The sequence below is a fragment of the Agelaius phoeniceus genome, chromosome 13 (assembly GCF_051311805.1).
Source record: "Agelaius phoeniceus isolate bAgePho1 chromosome 13, bAgePho1.hap1, whole genome shotgun sequence".
Lineage (NCBI taxonomy): Eukaryota > Metazoa > Chordata > Aves > Passeriformes > Icteridae > Agelaius > Agelaius phoeniceus.
In genome coordinates this window covers 5,564,902-5,590,325 of record NC_135277.1, presented here as the reverse complement: position 1 = coordinate 5,590,325, position 25,424 = coordinate 5,564,902, and the positions used below count along the sequence as shown (strand labels likewise).

Here is a 25,424-nt window from a genome sequence, read left to right as displayed (position 1 = left end):
TTCTTTTTTCTTCTTTTTGATTTACTGTGAAAATAAGTACTGTTTAAGAAAAGTAAATGTTATAACTGCATGTTTTCTAGACACTGTGTAAGAGTGCAAATCCTCAGTGGAGGGAACAGTTTGATTTTCACTACTTCTCTGACAGGAAGGATATGTTGGACATTGAGGTGTGGAGAAAGGATAACAAAAAGCATGAGGAGCTTTTGGGAAGGTAAGTTGGGTTTGAGTTAGATTTTATATTTTTTTGAGGGGGGAATGGGTTAAGTACAAAAAATAAAGTTTTTTTGATTATTTTTTTAGAACTAATCAATTTTTTTTTTTCATTACAAGCATCATAATGTATTTTTCTGTCCTTATTCCAGCCATGTCTAGGTTATGTTTACATTATCTATATTAAAACCTACTAGTGGTAATCGACTAGCCAAAATCTGAATGCAGAGACATCCAGGCCGCCTCTAAAACCTGAAGTACTGTGGGAGCTCAGTGGCATCAGCAGGCAGGATTTTTCTGTATTTTTCTGGTGATATTGCTCCACATTGTTACATATGCTCTGCTGGTGCCACCCCAGGGATTTTGTGCTCCTTTTGAGAGTGGTGTCCCTTTTTTTCTGTTTGCACTTCCATGCTGTGTTCTTGTAAGATTCTTTAATTCCATTCCACTCTGTCTGAATTTGTTCAGTGCTGTTTTCTTAGTAGTACCTCTTTCATCCTTGCTTTGGTTTTCAGCATTGTCCTGTGGACCCATCTCCCCAAAAAACATCTTTGCTGTTGGGGACATGCAGCAGCACCAAGAAGCATTCACTCCACTGGACACCCCCTTTGGTCTGTCCAGCTCATCTGCTGGCAGGATCATTGCCACAACTCTCAATTTCCTGAGGGTGGGGACCCTGCCTGCAGTTGTTTGCTGCTCTCACCTGGCCAGGGTTTCACAATGTGCTGACTAAATAGCAGAAACTCATAAGAACATTCTCTAACTTTAGGCATTCAAATAGTTTGAGACTATTCACTGAGAAGAACAATGCCCTTTGGCTCTACAAATGTTTGTGGTTTTGCAGAGCAGGAAATTCTTTCTGGCTGAGTGCTGTTGCTCATCACATGGAGAAGTGGCTGAAGATGAATCTGTTCCTTCCATTCTCACAGTTACTTCCATTACTTCTGATACTCTGTTTAGAGTTAAGAAATAAAGCAGTGTTTGCAGCTTGCCTCAGGTCAGTCTCTGATGCTGGAGCAATTATTCCTGAGGTTTTTTCCCCTTTATTTTAATTTTTCCCTAGGCTTCTCCCGACTTTTTTTCCTACTGGTTTCTGGCAGGTGGTGTTTAGTGTGGCAAAAAAAAAATCAGTGGAATGCTTATTCTGTTCAGCACTGGTGAGTTCTGTGTGGTAGATTTACCTTAAAGAAAAGGTACAACTTCCAGGGTAAATCCCTGGAAGTGTTCAGGGCTGGGTTGGATGGGACCCTGAGCAGCCTGGTCTAGTGGAAGGTGTCCCTGCCCATGGCAGGGGGGTTGGAACAAGATGATCTTTAAGATCCCTTCCAACCCAAACAATTCCCTGATTCCATGCATGTTGAAATTTATTTTTGATGTCTATGTGGAGAAAATTTTTTTTGCTTTTGTTGTCTTAAGCACAGCAAATTGGCTGTAGCATCAAAATGGGAAAAAACACACTAGTTTTTGAAGAGCAATTGCAAGAATAGGTAAACACCAAGTGCATAATAACAAGTATTGTTTTTACGGTGTAGAAACTTTCTGACGCCCTATAAATAATATTTTATGAAGGGTTCAAATGCTGTCTAATCTGGAGAAGGATTCTGTTGGAAAAACAGCATTATGAGGTGCTGTGTTTATTGTCTCCATGATTTCCAAGTTGAGTTTTGAGATTTCTGGATTTCACAACATCATTGTAAGAAATATTCTTTAGTAAAATATTTGTGGGTTATATTCGGTCATTACACACAGCAGTGCAGCCAACTGCCCTCAAATAATTTGCATGGCTTTAAGGAAAAAAACCAAAATTTTCTGGATCTGAATTAATAATTTTGTGGTCAATTTATGAATAGAGTTAGAATTCATTATGGTCCCTTCCAGCCTGCTCAACCTCCAACTGTGTTGGTTAAACCTTTAAATATATGCATGTTTCTAATATTTAAATGAAGTTGGAGGTGGTCACATCTGTCAGAGTCAAATCTGATAAACTTTTGTAGCACAAAGACTCTTATTAATTCCGTTAGACACAGGATTTCAGATAGCATGGATGCCTTAAGACTCTGGAATATGGTTCTTCTCCCAGGCATAATTTGTTTTCAAGGTAAAATATTGTTCTTGAAATAGGACCTGAAGTGTCTGTGGAGAGCATGGAACATGTAGAATAAGGAATGCCTTGGACCTCTGGTGCTGAGCACAAACACCTGGGGTGTTTGTCTGCTTCTGAATTAGTGAGGAAACATTTCATGTCACCCTTCTATCACAAAACAAACCCTCACTGTCAGTGCACATCACAAGCTAAATTATTACATTCAGCCTACCTGCAGTCTCCTCAGAGTTTCAGCTGGGTCCAATTTCTCTTCCTCACTTAAAATCCCACAGCCTTGAGTGGTTCAGCTGCAGGCTCTGACACTGAGGGCTGGCTGCATTTTGGTGCTGGCTGAAATAATCCCTCTATTTAGTCTGCACAGGACTGTTAGTAACGTTTATTGAGTGCTTTTTGTGTCCTTTGGGAGAAGAGGCACGCTATAAACAGGAGAGGATGTTAATGTATATGAATAAACAAAGGTGTTAACGTGTGCAGAATTTGTCCAGGCAGAGTTAAATTGTTTATGCCAGGTTGTTAGAGAGTGTTTCTGCGTTAGGGGATATGTTCTGCAAAAAGAGATGCTGCAGAACATTGAAGGGTTTTCCCTTCACATATTTACCTCAAGAAAGAGATTTTACAAAAATTGCTAAACTTAAGCCCTGAGACTGGAGTGCATCCAATATCTTTATGATGAATGCCTCCAGGAAACTGTCTTTGCAGTAAGAAACACCCCGTGTTTTAAAGGCTGTGCTGTTGGGATGGAGCAGTAAAATCCCCATTATGGCTGCAACCAGAACCTTCACTTAAATCTCACCAGGCTGTAGGATGAATCAGAAAAAACAAAATTTGTCCGTTGAATAAGTCATAATAAAACCTTACTAATTGTTCCCCTGACACCTGTGGCATTTGAAATTTCAACTATTAATCACAGATACATCTGTCTCTACTCTCTAATGATTCTGATCTTTTTTGTGAAGGGATTTCAAGAAGTCTGCAGGGGGTAAAGTGTACTGTTGTGTACAGATTTTTTTCATATTTATTTATATATATTTAAATATTCCTGTCATAATTTGATTAACTGTGATTGGGAAAATGAAATACAACTTCATGGCTAGTAAGAAGTTAGCCTCAGCATCTTCTAGTGAAATTTTAACAGATAAATATTTTAATCCCAGATTTGCTGTGTATTCTTCTCAAGTACTATTTCTCTACAAAATTAGTTAAAAATGGGGGAAAAAGGAAACTATAGGTGAGGGCTTTAAGTCAGAAGAACAGTCTTAAATGAAAACTAAATCTGTACAGAACTAGAGGCTAATATAGAGATGAAGACCTCAATACTGATCAGGAGGAGGAAGGAAAGCACTTAATTAATTGTGGTTGAAAGAAAGGAAAGTGATACAGTTGTGTGCACAACGCAGTCTTAACTTACAGAACTGCAGCCCCTATAGATTGTGCATGTAGCCACATGAAAGATTATGTCTGAATTTAATATGTAACATAGCAAAAGATGACAACAAGCAGAGCTGTTCTATCCTAAAACAGGATTACTGTTGAGAATTTAACTCAGGAGATCATTTTTATCACCTAAATTACAAATTCTGAGAGTTTTGCCCTTTGCATTCAGAGCAGGCAACTTTTAAACAAAAGTGGATTACCTCCATTAGTTTGATTCTGTGCCCATCACAAGCCTCTTACCACTTTCCTGTGAAATAATTATGTGTAGTAAGATCTTGCAGATAAAAGGCTGAGAAAGAAGGAAAGGAAGAGTTTCTGTTTCGCAAGAATGAGGGAAGTAGTTTGGAAATCATTAGACTCGTTTTAATAGTGTAGAAGTGTTAGTGTGGAAATTGCTGAATTTATATAGTAAATTGAATGTCTAATTGTTTTACCAGGCTGCATTCTCTGCAGTCTGATTTTATAACCTAAATGAAACAGAGTGTCTTTTTTTCTTAAACCTTTTGCCAGTGCAAACGTGGATTTTCTTTTCTCACAAGATTTTTTTTTTCTCACAAGAAAATATAGGCATACCTTGAGTGAACACAGATGTTTGAAGGAAAGTTAGTTTGCACAGAAATCAGACATGATTTGAGGAAGAAATATTTACACTCCACCTCCTGCTGTTTTCCCCTCCACATGTGAATCACTCTGACCTCCACACCCTTGTACTCCATCTTTTCTTTAACCTTATGCAAATCAAATTCTTTTAAGAAGAGAAGCAATTCCAATTTGCCAAAACAGAATAGAATTATATTTAACTTTGCCTTTGACATCTGATGGAGGTTGAGGTTATCTATTGGTGGGAGATGCTCTTGTCTGAGCAAGTTGTGTTTTCTGTCTTAGTCCATGGAAAGTTTTAAACATAAAAAATCAACTGCAGCTTTTCCCAGCTTTTTGTGGACTGCATTGAGTGGGTGGTGTATGAAATGCTGATGTGGGAGACATGGTCCCTCCTGCCAGCTGAACCACAGAGCAGCTGGGTGACCTTGAGATTTCCCCTCTCCTTCCTTTAGTTTCTGCATCTAGAAAAAAAACCAACCAAACCAAAACAAAAAACTAAACTCCAAGATAAGGATACATCTCCCTTTTTGTGCTGATACCCAAAGTATCACTGGAATTGCTGCAGCCTGAGACACAGTGGTGTCAGTGCAGCCAAGGTGATGTTGACCTCCAGTGTGGAAGTGATAAGGGCTTTTTCTCAGAAAGAAATAAGGTCTTTTTCTCTCTCTTTGTGGTTGTTTTGTTTTCCTTCCTGCTGTAAGTTTTCCTGTCATATTTTTCTGAAGAGTCTAGGTGTAGCAGTGAGCTTTAAATGCAACCTCTCACACTTGGAAATGGTGTTGAGAGGCAGCCTACACGCCGAGCCGTCTTGGTACTCTGCCTGGTTTATTTTCCTTCTCTTTCAAAGCACTTGAAAGCAGTTAATAAGAGTAAACTTGAAACCTGTTGTACCTCCAGAGCAGTGGAGAGAAAAGAGCACACTTAAGGCAAAGTCATTCCCATTGATTGTGGTCAGAGGAAGCTTAAGGAGTTGTGTTTTAATACACAGAGCTACTGGACAGCTTAGAAACTCATCAGAGCAGTGGCTTTTACTTCATAACATGGTTTCTTGGGTTCTCAGGCTGAAATGTTTTGAGATTTTTTTTTTTCCTCTTTTTTTTCACCCCCTTTAGCATTCACAGAAAATAGGCTGTTAAGAAGCGGAAAGCATGCAATTTATAGCAGATGGGCATAAACTGCTCCAGCTCTACTACTGGAATGGGATCAATCAGGAACACTACATGCACCATTTACCCAGAAGAAACACACCTGGGGGAACCCTGTGGAATTTTAGCCTATTAAGACAACACCTTAACAAGTTTAGTTTAAATAAAAACTTGTCGGCAGGCATTAAGTGAAGCAAAACCTCTCGCTCTCCATCAGCCACTGCCCATCCCTTTGAGGAATGTTCCTCCTCTTGCAGTGTGGCAGCAAACCTTTTCCTTCCTTCTTTTTTTTCTTTCTTTTTTTTTTTCTTTTTTTTTTCTTTTTTTTTTTTGTTTGTTTCTTTTGTTTTGTTTTGGTTTTTACCCTTTTTTCATCTGTAACTTTTGCTCAGCCTGTTCTTACGAGCCAAGCCCCACGGAGGTTCAAGAAAGTTCCACTCCATTTACTGGACTTCTAAATAGAAAGCATTGAGCTGAGCCAAGTGATTGCACTTTTTGTTGCATTTAACCACTCCCTTCGTGTGTAACTGGCTGCCTGGTGATCTCTCTGCTTTAGCCCATACTCATATTTTATTGTTGTCTCTTTATGAACGTTTCTCTTTTATCCTCTTCATTTTTATTTTTGGGGGAAGTATCAGGTTAATGATACATATAATGTGCAAGGAGTGGGTAGGGGGACTTTTAAGACAATCCTTCCCTTTGGGAAATATAACAGTACACTGAAAGTGTAGTTCTAGTAAAGCTTGTAAAAGAGATTGGGGCATACAGTATAATGTAGCATAAAATGGAGTATGTGACTTTAAAGAAACTAATCTATTTTAAGCTAATGTTTTAAATTTTGCATTTGCCCCTTTTCTTTTCCCCCAGGTGAAATTGAATTGTGTTTCAAATCCATCACAAAACGCTGGGGGGTTTTAGAGGGGAAGTGAGGCAGGCCAGAGTTAAGTTTTCCTCCTGTACTTGCAGCCCAAACCTTTTACTTCCCCTTACCAGCAGACAGACCAAAAAGCAAAATCTGACAGTAAGTGCAATAGAATCTGCCTAATTGGTTTCCCTATTAATTTTGGGATGTTTTTATTTTTTGCACTGAAGAAGCAGAAAGTTTTGGTTGCTTTATTTTTTTTTTATCACCTCTTTTTCCTTATTAACCCTTGGCAATGTTGTTCCAGGTGCCACGTTGACATTACTGCCCTGCCAGAAAAGCAGAGCAACTGCTTGGAGCTGCCTCTGGAGAAACACCCAGGGTCCCTGCTGATGCTGATTTCTGTTGCCCCATGTACAGGAGTGTCTATCTCTGATCTGTGTGTCTGTCCCTTGGGAGACCCCAATGAACGGCAGCAGATTTCTCAGCGTTATGTGAGTTTTTATTTTTTTTTTCCTTTTTTTCTTTTTTTTCTTTTTATTTTCTTGCCTTTTTTTTTTTCTTTTTATTTTTTGGTTTGGAAATAGTCAAAATTGCAGAAAAAAATAAATTTCTCTGGTCATAATGACCTGTCCCCTACCAAAGAAAACTGTGAAATGGAGTAGTTGCATGTCAAATGATGAGGAGGTTGGCAGAGCAGATAGACCCAAGCAATTTGGCTGTTTGTATTTGTTGAGTTTTAAACTAATGCTGTTCTTTGCAAACTTGAATTGTATTAGGAGATTATCATGGCAAATGAGACACTGAATATCATGAAGAGATAATAATATACTTAGCTTTATTCCCTCCTATGCGAAGGTTGTTTTCTAGACTTTAAATGTTGGGAGATAAAGCTTTGTGATGGCTTCCATGTCCTCAAAGCTGGTCAGGATGGAATAAGTATATCTCAATTTGGGGAGGTTTAGATTGGATATTTGGGAATATTTCTTTACCAAAAGGGTTTTCAGCACTGGAACAGGCTGCCCAGAGAAGTGGTTGAGTCATCAGTGATGGAGGTATTTAAAAGATGAGTAGATGTAGATTTTAGGGACATGGTTTAGTGGTGTACATGGCAGTGCAGGGTTAGTTGTTGAACTTGATGATCTTAGAGGTTTCTTCTAACCTAACTGATTCTGTGATAAGCTATTTAGTGGTCCATAGTGTCTGTTTCTTGCTGAATTACAAGCAAAATACATCTTTATGCTTTTCTCCTTGCAGTGTATAAAGAATTCCTTTCGGGACATGAAGGACATTGGCTTCTTACAAGTCAAAGTTTTAAAAGCAGTGGACCTGATGGCAGCAGATTTTTCAGGTATTTTATTTCTGTTTTGCAGCATATGATGCTGTAATATATTGCAAATGATCAGTTGATCAAGGAAAAGTGAATCATGCCATCATCTCTCCAGCGCTGAAACCTGCCTCAGGGAACTGTGATACCAAATGGCTTTGACTGCCAAAAGTATGTGGGAAGGTCCAGTGCACGGAGATCTTAATTTCCCATTAGACCTGAGCAATCTGACAGATAACTTTACAACAGCACATTATGCTAAGTGTTTTTCCCATCAGGAATATGTAAAATAAGAGTTGATACACAGCGGTGGTGCTTGCAGAGCACCTGCAAAGCAAAGCCTCTCCATCTTCCATCAGGTGTCTTGTGAGTTTGGAGCAAGACTGAAAGATGTTGGGGTGTCTGATGTGGTGCTGGCTGTGTGGGTTTGGGTGATGCTGCAGGCTGTCACCTGACAGAGAAAGCTTGTCAGCAACAGGGATGTGAGTGTGATGCTTTCTCTTAGAGCTCATTTGAGGCTTCACTTTGGGATGACCTTTTTGGTGCTCTTACTCCATGAAAAATATGGATTTTCCACTGAGCTGTTCCTCAGGTTGTGCTTGGTCCTGACAGCAGTGGACACTAACACCTTTTAAAACCACAACTTTATATTGTACCTCTGGGGAAAGTCTAGGAGGTTGATACTTCTCTGTAGCGACTGCCTGGATATTATTATTTTTATTATCATCTTCTCCAGGATTCTGGAGACCTTTTAATTCCCCTCTCTATCTCACAGCAGCTCATAATTCACAGGCACAGCATTGTGTGTTGTGTATTTGCTGACACAGTCATTTTTTAAAGATAACTTGTTGATAAAGGCAGGAAAGATGGTACGGGAAAAACATTTTTGCCCCATTCTCTTGTTTTTGTGAAGGCATTGTTACATAAGAGAATGCTGCTCCTGAAAAAAGGAGCAAAGGAGAAAGCCCACTATCAATCATGGTACTATTTTAGGGCTATATTCAGTTCACTGCTAACCCTGAATTGGAAAAAAATGTTTACTGCAGAGAGCAGTACTTCAAGGAACTGAGGAACTTAATTTGAAAAAAAAACCAAACAAACCAAAACCTGTCAATAATGAAAAGTAACTTGTAAAGAAATCCATATCTAAATTGACATAATATATAGGTCCATATGGAATTAGGAGTGTAACTGCACCTTGCTGACTAATTTAATTTGATAAGTGTAGCACAGCAGAACAGCCCCAGATTTGCCATGTGCCAAAAGTTCCATCTAGAAATACGTGGAGTTTTAATATAGACAGAGTTTGTGGAAAGAGCTGAGCTCAGAAGGTTATTTACCCTCTGGAAAACTTTGCTGATGCTGAAGCAGTTGCATCAGTGATGGATTTGGCCCCCTCTCCCTCAGTACTCAAACAGGAGCATGTGGGTGGATAATGAACATTGGAAGAGTCACGCAGGTTCTTGATTCTGCAATTCAAAGACTTTTCATACAGAGTATGTGATACACATTCCTTGTGCATAGCACAGAATGAAATTCTGCTTAAGTAAAAGGTTACTCAGTCTGTCATTATATTCAAAATAACCCAGGCTTTGAGCCTGATTCATGAAGCAAATGACAAATTGTTTTTCAATGGCAGTGCTGAAAATATCCTAGTATTATGCTGTAATAGACCCACCAAATTGCAAAAGGATGCAGCCATTTTAGGTAAAAATAGCATAATTTCTGATCATGAAATGAGAGACATAAAGATTAATTATCTGTTCTGAGCCATTCATAAATGATTAGTGGAGCAATTATGGGCTTCCATAATAGAGCCCTCCTAGAGCAGTGCCATATTTCCTGCATTGCCAAGGAGACTGCTCAGATTTATTGTTATTGATAAAAGTAAATTCAAAGTCCCAGCTAAAAATCTAATAAAGGGAAAATCACAGAGGGAATCAGAGGTACAAAGATTTCCAAGGGTTAATAGAGGAGCAGTGTGAGCAGGTAGTGTCCCCTCCCTGTCCCTTCCCATAGCAGCCTTGAGTCTTAAATGCCCCAAGTCCTGCAGCCCAGTGGGTATGATGGGTATAATGCCACCTTATACCCACAGTAAAGATTGGATTTTGGTGTGATTAGGATTTCTGTATGTTATCATCATAGATTTTAATTGCAAGTTTTTAGCCTGCTGTAATAATAGTGATCAGAAAACACACACTCTCTGCTTTGGTTTCGAACAGTGTTCTGGAAATCCATATTTACTCGTGGACATAAATTTTTGGGCTGGTTTCCAGACAGCTGTATCATATATGTAGAAGCTCTTCACCCACAGCTAGCCCAGTTTGAGCCTTCCATACTTTTATATTCCTAGATAATAGTTCTGTTGATGTGGAAATGACTTTTTCTGCTTTGTTGGATGTTTTCTGTGTGCGCATGAGAGTTCTTCTCAAACACTGCATTTGCTCACTGACCAAAAAATAGCATTCAGAATACCAAATTATACAGTGGGATTGTTTTTGGCATATACCAGTTTGCATTTCAAGCAGTTTCTCTGAAAGGCTACATGCATTTTCCACACTATCAGGGAATGGGCATGTAAGCTGAAAAGGAGAAGACAAATAGATTCCAGTAATACACATGGTCTTTAAACTTTACCAATATTGACTAGTTAATACCCACTGTTTACATACTGAAAAGATTCCTGTTTAGTTTAGAAACTTCTGAGAGTAAGACCCTTAAAAGCTCTGCATTAATAATAATGCAGAAAATAAGGATTAAGAAAACGACAGCTTTTGCTTAAATAGCTTGTTTGTCTGATATCTAAATCCCTGCATTTTTGACATATTTAGTTGCCTATATAGAAGTTAGGCTGGAGTGTCTGTGGCTGAGCTGTACATGAGCATTGGAGATGAGATTAAATCAGATACTGAGCCAGACATGCTGATAAGGGGCCACTCTGCTCACAAAGGAAACTTCTGAGCTGCAATGAGTTGGTAAAACTACAAATTCATTTAATGTGAGTGATCAAAAAATGCATTAGTGAACATGTGTTCACCTAATAGATTCCATGTTGACATCCTTCTTTAGAGAAGAGGAATTTTTTTCCCTTTTTTTGTTGTTGTGGGGGGTTTGCTCTGTTTGTTTGCTGTAAGTACAATACTTGGATCATGCATGGATTCTCCAGTTGATATTGGGTTTTGTTTAAACTGTGGCACGGTGTAGAGCCTTCATAGCTTCAAGGACTTGCTCACATGGAACTAATTGATGAAATGCTTCTGATTTCAGTCAGTCTTGTGCTTCTTTTCTCATGATGTGGATACTTAATCCTGTAATCAACTGAAGAAGACCACAGGCTCTAGGCAGAGGATAAAACAGGGAGTGTAACTGCAGCACTGCTCCTTCCCTGGCTCAGAGCAGTGGTGCTGCTCACCTAAGGGTGGCTGAGTCATTGTCACCATGAGCAGATCTTTCTTGCTGTAAGGACTGAGGGATGATTCACTGAAGGTCTCAGATTTCAGGTATTAGGGTGAAGCCCCCAGAATGAGCTGTAAGGTAAGTGTTGGAGAATGGGGATGATCAGAGATATTATTTTTTTTGGCGAGTCATTCCAACAGAATGGGGCACTTTGCAGTTGCTTTAATGGATCTGATTTTATTAAACCAATCACTTCCTCAGCCCTACTGCAAAGAAAGAGCCTGCATACTAAATACCATAACTGATCCACTTTGTTTTCCTTTCCTTTTCCTAGGCAAAAGTGATCCTTTCTGTGTCTTGGAGCTGGGAAACGACATGCTTCAAACACACACCGTTTACAAGAACCTCAACCCAGAGTGGAACAAAGTTTTCACATTGTAAGTGGATTGCTTTGGAAACCATGCAGCAACTCCACTTAGCAGCTTAACTAGGAAAGCTATTGACTTTGGGAAAATGCAAAGGTCAAGTTTAAGATATGTCATTTTTTTTCATAGTCAGAGAGGATGTTGGAGAAATCTCAAATATAACTTAATTAAAGCCTTTTGCCTTTTACTAGTTCTTGCGTGGAGTTTATTAATAGAAGTCATTAAAAGAAAAATTACTGTGATATTTATAGGAAGAATCATGACTAGACATAATGGAGTCATAGTTTGATCCAAGAGATAATGTAACAGAAAGTTGAGACCAGATACTCACGCCTACATTTTCTATAACTTAAAATAAAATATGTTTCATTGAATCTTGGTAGAATCCTTGTTTAGTTTGAAGAAAGCAGAGAATGAGAGCTCATGTTGGTCTATATTCTGAATTTAAACTAGTCAAACGCTCCAAATTAGATGCTTAAATTTTTATGGAAATCAAGGTATTCTTTTATTTGTCACTTTATTAATAATAAAAGTTATAATTTAGGTATTGCTTTTAGGCAGCCCAATTTTTTAATCTTGCTGTATGCTGACCAAGGTTTTTGTGAATAAGTGAGTGAGATAAAGATTTTTGTGAATAAGTGGGTGAGTGCTGCTGTCTCCTAAGACTGCAGCAGTCTGTGCAAAGGCTGGCAATGAAGCATTTGTGACATTTGCATCTGTCCACTGGAAGACCAGTTTGAAAATTATGAACTTCTTGCTAAAGCAGCATTCATAAATACTAGGCTGGATGAGAACACAAGAAAAACTATCTGATTTCTTTAATAGAAATACTTTTCTGTATTTTTGTTTAATTCAGGGGTGCAGCTGAATGCTTGTCTCTTGGAGTCCTTTCTCATACTTTGTTCTCAAGAACCTTCCACTCATCACTGTTTTTTCTGAGACTGTGCCAGCAGATGAGTCTTGTTGGATGTTCAGCCAGCAAAATAAATCCAATAACAATCCAAATTTATTTTATTTAAAAAGAAAGTTTGTGTCTGTACTTCCTGTGGGTCTCAGAAACGTCAGCTGTGGACTTTCTTTAACTTTCTTACTAATGTTGCCTGGCTGATCCAAGCACCAAATCTGCAGAGCCAGTCAGGCACTTGCATCTCTCCTTAGATTTTTGTCCATTTAAAGATAAAAAGAATTAAGCCCCTTAAAAGCTGTTGATGATTTGGATTTATTTTGGAGCAGTGTGGATTGTTTTGGGTGGATGAGTCCATTTTAACTGGACCTTTCAGTACCACTACAAAGCTATCCCCATTATATCCAGGTTGTCTGCAATACACTTACCTGCGTGTGTCACTGTGCAGTTTTAATGCAATGAAACTTGGGTTTGAATTCATCCCTTGACCTTTTCCAGCACCAGCATTCTCTGTTGGAGAGCTGAGTTTTACATTGATAGCATCACCAATACAAAAAATACCAAAAAGTCACTGTCTGGACCTAGTTATGCAACTGAACCATGAGGGGAAAGCTTGGGGAATGCCCATCATTTGATTCATTTTGGGGGGGAATTTAATTAAATGCTAGTTATATACCCCAAGGTAATACAAACTTAATTAGTAAAAACGTAATCTCAGATCTTTGTGGAGGAGACTGTGTGCATGTGTATTGAATATTATTTTTTATGTGTCTGCACTTTTTTGTTCCAGCCCTATTAAAGATATTCACGATGTTCTGGAGGTGACAGTGTTTGATGAAGATGGAGACAAACCCCCTGATTTCCTTGGAAAAGTTGCCATCCCTTTGCTGTCTGTAAGTTACCTTTACCACATGTATCATGGTTGGCTGGGAACAAGTTGTTTTTTTCCTCCCTTAGCACAAAACCCAACAGATTTAAATAGGTTTTGTGATCTATGCATGCCTTAGTTGGCAGTGTTTATAGTTCTCCTTAGTGTAATGAGCATTGTCCACCCATCTTAGTACAAATTTGGTTGATTGGAAAGCAAATTTCAAAAATGTCTGCACTTCATCGGTGCCACGTAGGTCTGAGAACATAATTGAGTCGTTCTGTGTGTTTCCACATCATCTTCTGAGGGTAACATTTTAAACATGTCCTTGTTCTGTCTTGCTTCTTTTTCTTCCAAGAGAGTAATTGCACATTGCAGTAGGATTGACTGGAGATAGCTGTTGTTATTGGCACAAGTGAATGAAATTACCTAAAAGGGGTGTTTTCCACTCCATAGTGCTTTAAAAGACTGGTGGCTTTTGTTCTGTAAACAAATAGGTGAGGAGTGAGCGCTACCATGGGAGTGCAAAATCAAAACTGGAAACAAAGCGAGCTCAGGGGAAAGTGGTTGCTCTGGAGATTAAGGAGAGTTGAAGCTTTTTCAGAAACAGCCAAAAAAAGGCCAAGCTAAAGAGAGTGGAACATGAAAGGATCATTAAAAGACTTTAATAGAGGAATGGGGGAAAAGCAGCTTTGTGTTTGGTAAGACTGATTTAATTTTGAAACAAGACTGGTGGTATTAGTGAGCAAACCAGATCAAGAGGACGTAAACAGCTCCATGTGTATGTGCAGTGTCACAGAAGGTTCTGGTAGTTTTTACTGTAATGTGTAGGAAGAACTTTCTAGGCTGTGACTTATTAAATCAATTAGTAGCTGAGGCTTGAAACATCATGGGACTCTTGTGTCATATTAGCCAAGTTGTGTAAACAGGTTTAGCTGTAAGCATGGGGTTTGCTGTGAGTTGGGAGGCAGTGATGCTCTGCAGGAGTTCCCTGTGCTGAGGGGATGCTGTGACAGATATTTGTGCAGTTGAGCCCTGTGCAGGACTGTGAGGTGATGATTTGTTGTACAAACAATGCTGGTGTCTTTCTCAGGGCTGTCCTGTGCAGGAGGTGGACTCCAGGATCCTTGTGAATCCCTTTCAAGTCAGTGTGTTCTATGATGACATTTCTGCTTTCCATATATAAGCACAGCAGCACAGGCTGTAGTGAGATGCTTTCAGAAATGCTCGGTGTGATGCTGTGGGTAATAGCACTCTCAAACAGGCAGATGGTGGATCCTGATTGAAACTGCAGAGTGCAAAATTGCAGTCTTGTTTTGAAACATCCCTGTGGAGGCAGATTCACCTCTGCAGAAAGGCTGCCACACATCTTCCAGGGTTAAGGCAAGAGTTTGTCTTTGAGTTTTGGAGGTTGGCTGCTGTGGGAAAGGCAGTGATGGGTTTGTGGGGCTCAGTCCCAGCAGAGACTGAAGAAATTGAAGATTTCTAGAGGGAAAGCAAAGATCCCATCTGATCAAGGCAGGCCATATAAGCCTCACAGCACAAGCACAGCTTAGGTAAGGGACCAGTCAAGATCAGAGAGGGGGACTGAAACATTTGGTATTTCCAAATAAATAATGAACTGCCCAGAAAACTCTTGAACTGACTTAGAGGATATGATCCCAAATGAAAGGATGCTTTACAGTGGTAGGGAAATAGGTCTATGTGTTCCAGTTTTGTTGGGATTTTGTCTAAATATGTGTATTTCTTGTGTATGTGAGTTAAATGTGGCTTCTGAATCTCTTCCCAAAGGTGTACATGCTTTCATCCACCCTGTGCTGTCCATGCTGGTGTCTGAAACAGGGGAACCCCAGCAATTTGGGGATATAAAGAGCCTAAGATACAGGATCTGAGGAGTAAATACTAATTCTCAGTGGCACACATGCTGTTTTGAGCTTTACAATGCTCTTCCCTCAGACTATGTGATCTTTTTGGGGATATTTTAGATTGCCCATCTATTTTTGTAGCTCGAGTTGTCAATATCTTCTATTTTAGAATAATATTAGAGTCGGTTGGGCATGGAGGATTATTTGATGTTTACAGGGAGGAAAAAACCTCTTAACATCTTTTATTCCATTTTTGATCACTTTGTTAATTTCTCCCCAAGTCCTCGTATCTCTGATGTTACTGGAAGAGAGTGGCTGGAGCAGCTGCTCTCCTGCAGACCCAGTGCTTGCCAAATGGCCTGCATGATCAGCAGCAGGCTGTGTGGGCTCACAGTGAGAAGATGTTAGATTTGGATTTTCTGTTGATTTTATAGGCATTTGTCAAGTATCCCTTAGGAAGCATGTAACAAGGCAGAGGAGGGGAGTGCATGTGTGTGGTAATGGCCAAACTATTCAGTGTAGGTTTTTCTGCGTCCAAGGTTTGGGACAAAAAAAAAAAAATTAAATAAAAATTGTTTATGCTTTCCCTTGCCAACTGATCTTCTTCCTTCCCATCCAAACTTCTCTGCCTCCTATTTCAGTCAAATCTAGTGTAAATATACTCATCTCTGCTTCTGATTAAAAACATTTTGCACCTATTAACTTGGTCTGCTCAGACAGAGAACTGTAATTTTCTAAGCTCTTTTTCTTCAAATAGGAATTTCAGTGTATGTTGTCATTTTGACTGTAACTTTGAATGTATCCTTTGAACCATTTAGATAAATATACTAAAAGAGAACAAAAGTTAAAGACTCAAGGAAGCCTCACAACTATGTAGATTTAATTTCTGTATGTAATCAGGCCTAATATTTGCCTGGCACTGAATTGTCTTTTGAAAATAGATGTGCTTTTGCCATTCTTTTTTCCTGTTAAAAATGCACAAGTTTGACTTGTGAGCTGTCAGCACATGAAGTAAGTTTACTTCAGGAATTGTTCATGGATGACTAGATTCTTTTCTTAATGAAAAATTGCCTTGAATAAAGTATGTGTTGGAGGGATATGAAATGTTTAATTAATATGACACCGAATTTTGGGTTAAACGTGTTCAGTAGTCCCACACTGGCATTTTGGAAACACGACTACAACCTCATCATCACATTAGCACGGGAATAACCTTACAGCACAAAAATTCAGGGATGGTGGAATTATGGATTCTTTCCGTTCATCTTTGACTGTGATGCAGGGTTATTGCTGGAACCAAATAAGAAAAATAAAAAGCTGGGCAGCATGAGAAGAATTTTAAGGTGGCAAATGATGAATAAAACTGCAAAATTCACGTTCTGGTAGAGGTGATAAAGCAGAATTGGATAAATACACATTTTGCTAGCAATAAACTGAGTTTGAGGGCAGAGAGAGAGAAGTTTGTGGTTTAGCTGTAATTTTTCCATGTTGATCAACCTGTTGTACTTATTTTCTCCTGTTCTTATTGTTGAATTACTGTCCTCCTCTAAAGCATGTGTGGGACCTGATCTCAAACACTTCTCTGGTCAGCCACATTCACAATTTACACTAGAAAAGAAACAAATGAGTGCTACCACAGTATCCAGCAGAAAGGATCCTTCTCTGGCCAGAGGTGACCCAAAGACTATGGCCTGGCCAAGCCTTGGGTGGGATTTTGGGGTGTAGGGAGTGAAAGGGAAGCCCATGAGCACTGAGCAGAGCAAGCTTTTGTGCCAGAAACTGGAGAAGAACCTGGGCAACAGAGAAGTAGGGCAAAAACTTTATTACTTCAAGAAAGAAGTTTGATAGGTTTTAGAAGTTTTGTAGGTTCTGGGGGACTTGAACTAATTATCAAAGAAGTCCTTTCTGTCTCTGTGTTCCTTTGTGTCCTAGATCTTAGTAAAGGCAACCGTGTGTCTTTGTGAGGGTCTGTCTTTTTTCTTCTGCTTCAAGAGACTCCTATCTCCTAGAAGGCTGCAAGTTATTAGAGACATGGGAGCATATAGTGTGCTTCAATGAATTTGAAAGCAGAGTATATCAAATATCCTCATGTAGAAAGGCCTTTGAGTGAGGAGTTGTAGCGCAGAATGGAATGTTTTTTTATCTGCTGGATTATCAGGTCAGAGTAGTCCTCAGCTGCACCCTTTTTTTCCAGCCAACAGGATGAGGTCTATGAAATATTCTCAAGTGCCTGGCAAGGTCAGTAGCCAACGATACACTAAAAACAAGGAGTGTGCCTTTGGCAAGCTTGATTGTCTAAAGCATGGCCTGGATTCAGAGAGCAGACACCTGACGATTGCACTTACTTAGCACTTGACCATAAGTGCACAGTCCTTTCCAGGAGAAAGTTTTAGAGTTTGAGAAAAGTGAAATTGCTGTGTTTACGCAGTGGAGGCAGCTGTGAAATGTGCTGTCTGTTCTGACTTTCATCCTGATCATGAACCAGGATTTTTGGAATGGGCAAAAATCCCTGACCTCTCTCCCAGAGAAAACAATGTCTTGTTTCTGGCTTTAGATTTTCCCCCAGCCACTGGCTGCTCACTGAAAAAGTACCAACAGGGATGTTGTCTCAGTTATCACCTAGGCTCCTTGTGCTCCCAGGGTTTTCAGCTCCTCCTCTGACTGGCTTGAAGCCCTCATATGAAAGCCCTGCCTGCTTTCTTTCAGTCCCTCAGCTCCATATCTCTTTGGTCTTTGGATAGCAGTCCTCTGCCAAAAACCCAAATCTCCATTCCACTTTGGATCCCACCGGAGGTTGTTCAGAGTGAAGCGTTTGGAGTAAAGAGTTTTGGGGTGAAGGAGCAAGCATTTTGTACAAAATTAGTTTGGTGCATATGGCAAGACTGGGGAGGAGCAAAAACCTCTTTATTCATGTGCAGGTGGATCAAATATGTGGCTTGCTTTCATCTTTTCCTGGGGAAATACGTCCTTTGATAAGGGGAGGTGTGTGTCTATTACAAGACAGCTTTATGTTATGCAGGGCAAATGGGATGACATTGTGCATCAGCAATGAGCTCAAGCAGGGATATCAGGGGTCCCAAATGCTTTAGATGAATTACCCTTGGAGAGTAGCCATTACCCTCTCCACACGTCACAGGTGTTGATGTACAGAGGTTTAACCCAGCGTTCTTCTGTCAGGTCATCAATATATGACATTGAATCTGCATCAAAGCTGGATACAGAGTGAAGTTTTCTTAAAATCAATGTAAAAAAAAAGCCTCTAAACCATATTTCTTTAAGACAAGAGCAATGAAAAAACACGCTTTGCTGTGTAAGGGTCCTGTCTTCTCCGTGTTTTGTGTCATATCAATCTTGGCTTTTGCTATTTCATTAAAATTCCCAAGCGGTCAGAAGGTTGTTGCTTAATAGATTTAGCATTGGCTGGCTACATCAATACTGTGTTTAGTCACATTTGTTTTACTGGGGACATCTGTGCAAAGAGTTTAGCAAATATATTCATTCATTTGAGAGGAACCTGGTGCACTTTGGACCTTGACTGGATGGTGGTCTCATGTACCTCAACATTTCCTTCAGTTAGAGGCAACTTCAGGGAGTGTTTTGCCTCAAGTGCCTCTGTAGGTTGAAATATTTATTGCAAAAAAGAATTTCAGCTTTTCTTCCAGCTGATAATTTCCTTTTCTTGGTCCTGTATGGAGTAGGGATGTGATATAGAATACACAATTCTTCCTGTGAAATTATGGATGTGGTTTTGTCTTTCTGTGTTGATTCAGAGGAGGGAAATGCCCCAAATATCAGAAATTCCCATGGGATGAAAATCCAGACTATGTTTCTGATGGTGACCTTGCAAAAGGCAGCATGTAGGTGTGGTAGGCTCTGCTGTCCTGGTGTTAATCCCAGGGCAGTCTTGCTTGGTGCTTGAGCCCCAGTAAGCTATTTAAGAAGCTTTCAGAGAATGCAGGCATTAGTATTCAGTGAGGAAATAAAGCATCATCAATAAAGGAATAATATTGATTTTGTCTCTTTAAGGTGCTTACCTGCAGATATTTTCACATTTAATTTGAACCTTCCCTTCCCTTCCTTTTCCCATAAGTAGATGTTAAGCAGTTTTAGACACAGTTATCAGAACTACTCATTGAGACAAATCCATGTGACATCATCAGGTTGGTAGCAAAAGGTGTTTGGGTGACAGAAGAAACCTGATCTTTCTGACACTGAGGTTCATCCTATGACCCCAGCCCTGGCTGCTCTTCTCCACAGCTGGAGAGAGCATTTAAGCACTTTGGGAATAGCAGAGACTAGGGGAAAGTACCCAGAGAGCAGAAAGAAATAGATGCAAAATGAAATTATTGTAACTGTCTGTCTCTCAGGTTGGGGGAGAAGCTGAACAGAATCTGAACTGTGTCCCAAGAACAGGATGCAATGAAAATGAGGAGTATTTAAGGCTCTTTTGCATGTTTTCTTGTGGGCACAGTTGAGCCATGCCACCAGTGTAATCCCCATGCAGTCATGGGTCTTAGAATTACCCTGTACCTTTTGTTGAACCACATTGCCCTAGCACAGTGCCAAAACTGTAAGGGAGTCTTTTGTTGACTTTTTTCAGTTTTTTTTCTTCCTTTTTATCCAAATGAAAATGCAGTGGAGACAGGCCATTTCATAGGCTGCCATTCTTCTCTTGTGCTTCTTTCCCTCTGAAGAAAGTCTGAAGCTAAAATATCTGTAGGAGTGTTTAGTCCTAGGCTGCGTTATACTTGCACATCCTTTTTCCAGACAGTTGGAACACTTAGAATTAAATATGCCAAATAAATCTGACTCTAAAACCTTATTTGCACTGCATTACTTCCTGCCCTGTTCAATTTAAGAATAGCAGCAGCAATAATAATGACACCATTCAAGAAGTTTCCCAAGCAACCCCTATTTACAAACACAGAGGTGGAAATTATTTGTTGCTGATTTAAAACTTACTGTTTGAAAACACCTGCAGACACACCCAAAATGTTTGATTCAGCTCCAGCTCTTAAAATGAAGAGTCTTTTTCCCAAAGCATTTTTTTTGAGTGCAGAACACCACAGTATCAGGCTCAAACACTCAGAAACATTTCTTTTCCTTTTTTCTATCAATTTAGCTCTGTGTCACATTTCTTTTCCTTGTGGGTTATGCTCTTGAAAGATGTAAGAAAGAAATATATCCCAAAGAATATAAAGAGGCTTTCCCACTAGCTCTTGCTTCTGGTGTAACTGGCTGAAACGTGATGAGAAATAGATGTACCTGAAATACAGGGAAATTCAGCTCCAAAATGAATAGCCATGGACAGTCCAGAATTAGGGTATTGTGATATATACTGGACATCTGCATTTCTGCAGACACACTGAGAATAAAGCACATTCTATCCTTTCACAGCACAATCCATGAATCAAAGCTCAGGCTAAACCTGTTGATGCTTGCACCGAGGACCTCAAACCAAATCCTTCTGTCTCAGTATTCCTGCCATCAGTAAAACCCTTTATCCTTTAATTTGTAAAATGTAACAAAATCACTATTTTCCAAACAAAATTTTGTTTTCATTCAGTAAATTCAATTCTGTTTTGCCTTTTTTTTGAAGGGGGGAAAAGCAAACTGGTGAGAGAGCAGAAACCTTTATGATGGGTTGACAATGCTGCATGTGGCAGTTGGCCTGAGGACCTTCTGATGCCAGTCCATTTGGCCCTAGAAAAGGGTTTAATCACTTTGGCAGCTCTTCTGCTTTGAGGCTGCAGGACTGCAAAATGGTTTTTTACCTGCCCCTTTCCTGCAGCATCCTTTGCTGCCAGCTCCAGCACTGTCTGTGCTCTCTTGTGGTGAAAGCAGAGGTGCTTTGCGATCAGTTTAGTGTTATTGTTTTTATTTATTAGTATTAAATGAATTCCACATAGGTCTCTGTAACTGTAGAGCTTTGGGTGAGAAAATAGGAAATTGCTGGAGTTCTCGGCTGTACACCACTGAGGATGCACAGTTGGTCCTTGTGAGATCCCTCTTCCCTTTCAACCCTTGGGCAGAAATCCCATTTACCATTTGACAAGCTGTTTTGGTATAGAAAGGGTGGAGCAGCATTGGGAAAGAAAGTGACCTTTCCCTTGTCTTGTGAAATCACTTTATTCCTATTACACCTTTTTTTTTTCCTTACTCATTTCTACCATGGTTTATAGGAGTGCCTCTTCTAAATGCCAGAGCAGCAATAGCCATTTTAAATATGGTTGCAATTTCATGCCCCCAAATTTCCTCCGTTATCTTTAATCTTTGATCATTACAGTCCCTCAATATAGCTTTTTGGTAAGCTGCAGTTTTTTATGTTACTGCTGTTTAGAATTAACTGGTCTGCTTCCTAAAAAGCCAAATGTTTAATCAATACATATCCCACTGTGTGTAATAAATACATTTCTGCCATCATTTTTGAAGAGAGAATGCTTTTGCTTTGAGCCAAATAGTTTACAAAATGGCAAGGAAGGTATTTTGTTTTTGGGCTGGTTGTTTTTTTTTGTTTAATAGATACTTAATGAGATAGGGCCAACGGGTTGATCAGAGCAGAGAAGTGGTATTGAAATTCAGGGGTGGGGTGGGGGGAGAAGTCTTTTACATGAATTAGTTAATTTTGAACATTTGTTACATTAGCATTTGCTCCACTTCAGCCTGTTCATTTCTTTGGATTGCATTTGTTTGCTGGGTAATAATTTGATAACATTGCAATAAACTAAGCATTAAGAAGTGGTTTCGTGTACTGGAGTGTGCAATAGGTAGGTAAAGTTGTTGTTTGTGGCTCTTTTCCTAAACTTTGGAAGAAAAATCCCATTTTAAACTTGTAATAACAGAGGCTGATTACTTCCCATCAACTCACTGGCTTCCAGGGCAGAATTTTCAGACTGGTTATTGCGTGCAATGCTCTACTATAAAGTACAAGGTCTGAAAATTAAAGTTGGACCGTAAGAGATTTAATCTGCAATTTTATAGGTCTCTAATCCAACAGTTGTTTTGTATTTCAGGCTCTGAGTATATTATCAGGGTTTGGGAGAAGTTTTTATTTTTTTATTCTTTTGTGCTTGAGTTATAAATATTTATTTATTTGTTTGCAGTGTCTTTAAATTATATTGAGGATTACAGCCAGGAAAATATTGATGCTTTTTCTCCCCTCCCCACCCCAAACTATAGATTAGAAACGGTAAACAAAGTTGTTACACACTGAAGAATAAAGACTTGGAACGTGCTTCAAAAGGAGTAATTTACTTGGAGCTGGATGTCCTATTTAATCCTGTAAGTTGAAGTATTTTTGCTTATCACTGGTGTAAGAAAAGTGCAAATCTGCAAGGACGAGGGTGGGGGTGATGCTTTTAAAACCAGGAGCCAAGCCAGAAAAGTCCTGTCCCCATTGCATCTGGTGGTGGAAGGATGTTTGATGCTGTGGGTGAAGAAGATTTGGGCTCTCAGAGCTGTGGCCCCTCCAGGTGAATGGGACAGAGAAGGGGCATTCCTGGAGGGATAAATAACTACAAGCACCTTAGGAAGGAGGTGCTGATTGCTGCAGCCATGACTTCTATTGCAACAGCCAAAAAAGGGCTTCAGGTTCATTTTATTATACATTGCTTTTAATACCTAGTTCTCCCCTAAAAAGCTGACCCAGGATGTTCTCTTCCCAGGGTGTTGACAGGAAAATTAATGAGGCATGGACACAGTGCTTAGTTTTTAGATGGCTGAGTCAGTCTCAATCCTTTATGCCCTCCAGTCTTATACTGAGTTTAACTCCTATTTATTAAGGGCATCGTGGGCTGTGCCACCGCTCTGCTCCTGCTCAAGTGAGTCCAGCCTCACCCAATTTAACTTGTCTGCATTTTCCTTAGCATGGAATCATAGAATGGTTTGGTTTCCAAGGGAGCCTAAAGCTCCTCTCATTCACCCCACCCTGCCATGGGCAGGGGCACTTTCCCCTACACAGATTAATCTGAATCCTGTCCACCTGAATGTTTCCAGGGATGAGGCATCCACCATCTCTGGCCAACCTGAGCCAGTGCCTCACCATCCTCATTTTATGCAAATATGTATTAAAAGCAACTCCTATGTCACACAGAGTCTGGAAAGATTGAGAGATGCTGAAATTCCTGATCTTCCTGAGTAGTGCTGGTGCTATGAAAATGAAATAATCCCTTTAATACTACATGGTCTTATTTTTATTAATTTTTTCTTTCTAGATAAAAGCAAGTATTAGAACATTCAAGCCCCGAGAAAAGCGCTTTACTGAAGAGAACCGCAAATTTTCTAAAAAGGTGAAAATTGGGTCTGGGCTAAGCTTTTGCATCTGTAAGATTTGAATTGCTGTAGCACAATTGCAAGAACAAAACCTATTTATGCATAAAATGCTGAACACATGTAAATTCAATGTATTTCTGTATATATTAAAAGGTTTGTTTGTGTTAACATGAAATTGCTTTCTGATCTGGCTTGCATCAGTAGTTCTGCTTTGTGCTTCAGAGTGGGGAAAATGATAGCTGTGGATTTTGCACACTTCGCAGCACTTAAAGCTCAGTGAGAGCCTTATTCCCTTCTTTGTGAAGAAAGGCTAAATTCCTTATGTAGAAAATCCATAGGATTTAAGAACAATGGCCATTATTCTTTTTAAAATTGAGAGGCCTTATAATAAGTCTAAAAATCCCTATTTATTTCTATGGAAAAGTCCAAAACATGTAGAATAGAGCAGCAGACTACATTCTCTCTGTCCCTTTCCCTGAGACATTGATGTATTTTAAGAATTGAATGACGATAAAGGTAGGTTTGTATAACTGTTTTATTTAGTTTTGGCATCAGTTTGTGCCTTTTTTTTTTTTTTTTTTTGTAAGTGATGAGGAAAATCTGGAAGGTTTGGGTGTAATCAGAAAGCAGACAGGAGCTGGCGAATGTGTCTGAAATAGAGGCTTTATTTGTAATATGTGCCCTGGCATGCGTTTGTAGCCTAAATTATCCCTTTTTCTGAAGCAATATTAGTGTGTTTGATTAAACTCCTCTTCTCCTCCCCTCCTCCCACTCAATATTTATCAGATCTTATCAAGAAATGTTGATCGCGTGAAAAAAATCACCATGGCAATATGGAATACAATACAATTCCTTTGGAGCTGCTTTCTCTGGGAGTCCACGGTGAAGAGCCTGATAGCATTTGTGGTAAGTGGATTTCTTCTTTTATTGCATGGGGCTGAGTGATCCAGGATCTGGAGTGTTCCCGTGCCTTCCTCCCTTTCTCGTTGGCTGTTGTTGCTGTTTTGTGGCTGCAGGGCAGCTTGGGCTACACTGGGCCTGGTGGGGATGGGAATGAGACCTTGAGGAGCAGCCTTTCCTGGCTGGGAGCAGAGATATTCACCTCCTGCACCGAGCTCTGGGGATGCCCATGTCCCTGGTGGGTGATGCCGCCATGCACAGGCTGTAACTGTGTGGCAACTCTGGAATTTTGAATTATTTTTAATTTGAAACATGGCAGCTGGGGGATAGGAAAGGCAGGAAGTGGTGACCAAGAGGGTGATGTAGGGTGATGCTTTTGATCTCAGTGGTTCAGTGAGTTGATGGGTTTTGTGCCTTCCATCTTCCATGGCAGTGAGGCATCATTTCCCTGCAGGTTATCAATTCCTGCTCTGCCTGTGTTGGCATTGCCTGTTGCAAATTTATTCTCCTGACTATGTCTCCTGACATTTTCTTTCAAACAATGTAATAATACATTATTTGAAAGAAAAAAAAACTAGGACAAGGCTGGTCAGTGAGTTCTACTCTACTCTGCAAACCAAAAGCCAACTTCTCCACCTGCCTATCCTGCTTTTCATCTCTCTCCTTTTTCCTCTTGGTAGTAAACACCCCATTTGCAGTTTTCTCATAATCCACTCAAGCACAAAAAGATTTTGCCTGCTCTTTATTCTGCGGTGTGACATTTTCTTCATGCTTGAAATGTTTGGCATGTCATTAAAGGTTGCAAAAATCATTTTGTGGTGGTCCAGCATGCAGAAAGAAAGTTTTTGAGTTTATTGTTTATTAAGCAATACAACATCCTTCAATCGCTAAGATTTTCTCCTGTGTTTACTGTCTGTGAATTGTAACATACTTAAAAGATTTTTTTAAGGAAAACTTCAGTGTATTTGTCACAGAGAGGTAAAGTAGACCAGTCCTGATTGAAAGAAGCTTCAGAACAAGGACAGAGGAGCTGTCTTCACTCTGTAGGTCAGAGGGATGGCTCACACAGATGAGTGGGTAGGACGAAGAGGGTCTCTTCTCTCTAATTTT

At 39.7% G+C, this 25,424-nt stretch overlaps 1 protein-coding gene across 3 annotated transcripts in view; it reads left to right on the top strand.

The window, feature by feature from the left end:
* MCTP2 (multiple C2 and transmembrane domain containing 2) overlaps window positions 1–25,424 on the top strand; it is a 125,070-nt gene that overhangs the window by 54,593 nt on the left and 45,053 nt on the right. For all 3 annotated transcript variants that reach the window (XM_077185422.1, XM_054641957.2, XM_077185423.1), the window contains 8 exons: window positions 81–211; window positions 6,666–6,852; window positions 7,616–7,709; window positions 11,416–11,518; window positions 13,201–13,303; window positions 22,323–22,424; window positions 23,357–23,431; window positions 24,201–24,320. In XM_077185422.1, coding sequence (XP_077041537.1) covers window positions 81–211; window positions 6,666–6,852; window positions 7,616–7,709; window positions 11,416–11,518; window positions 13,201–13,303; window positions 22,323–22,424; window positions 23,357–23,431; window positions 24,201–24,320 — 915 coding nt within the window. The remainder of the gene's footprint in view (window positions 1–80; window positions 212–6,665; window positions 6,853–7,615; window positions 7,710–11,415; window positions 11,519–13,200; window positions 13,304–22,322; window positions 22,425–23,356; window positions 23,432–24,200; window positions 24,321–25,424) is intronic.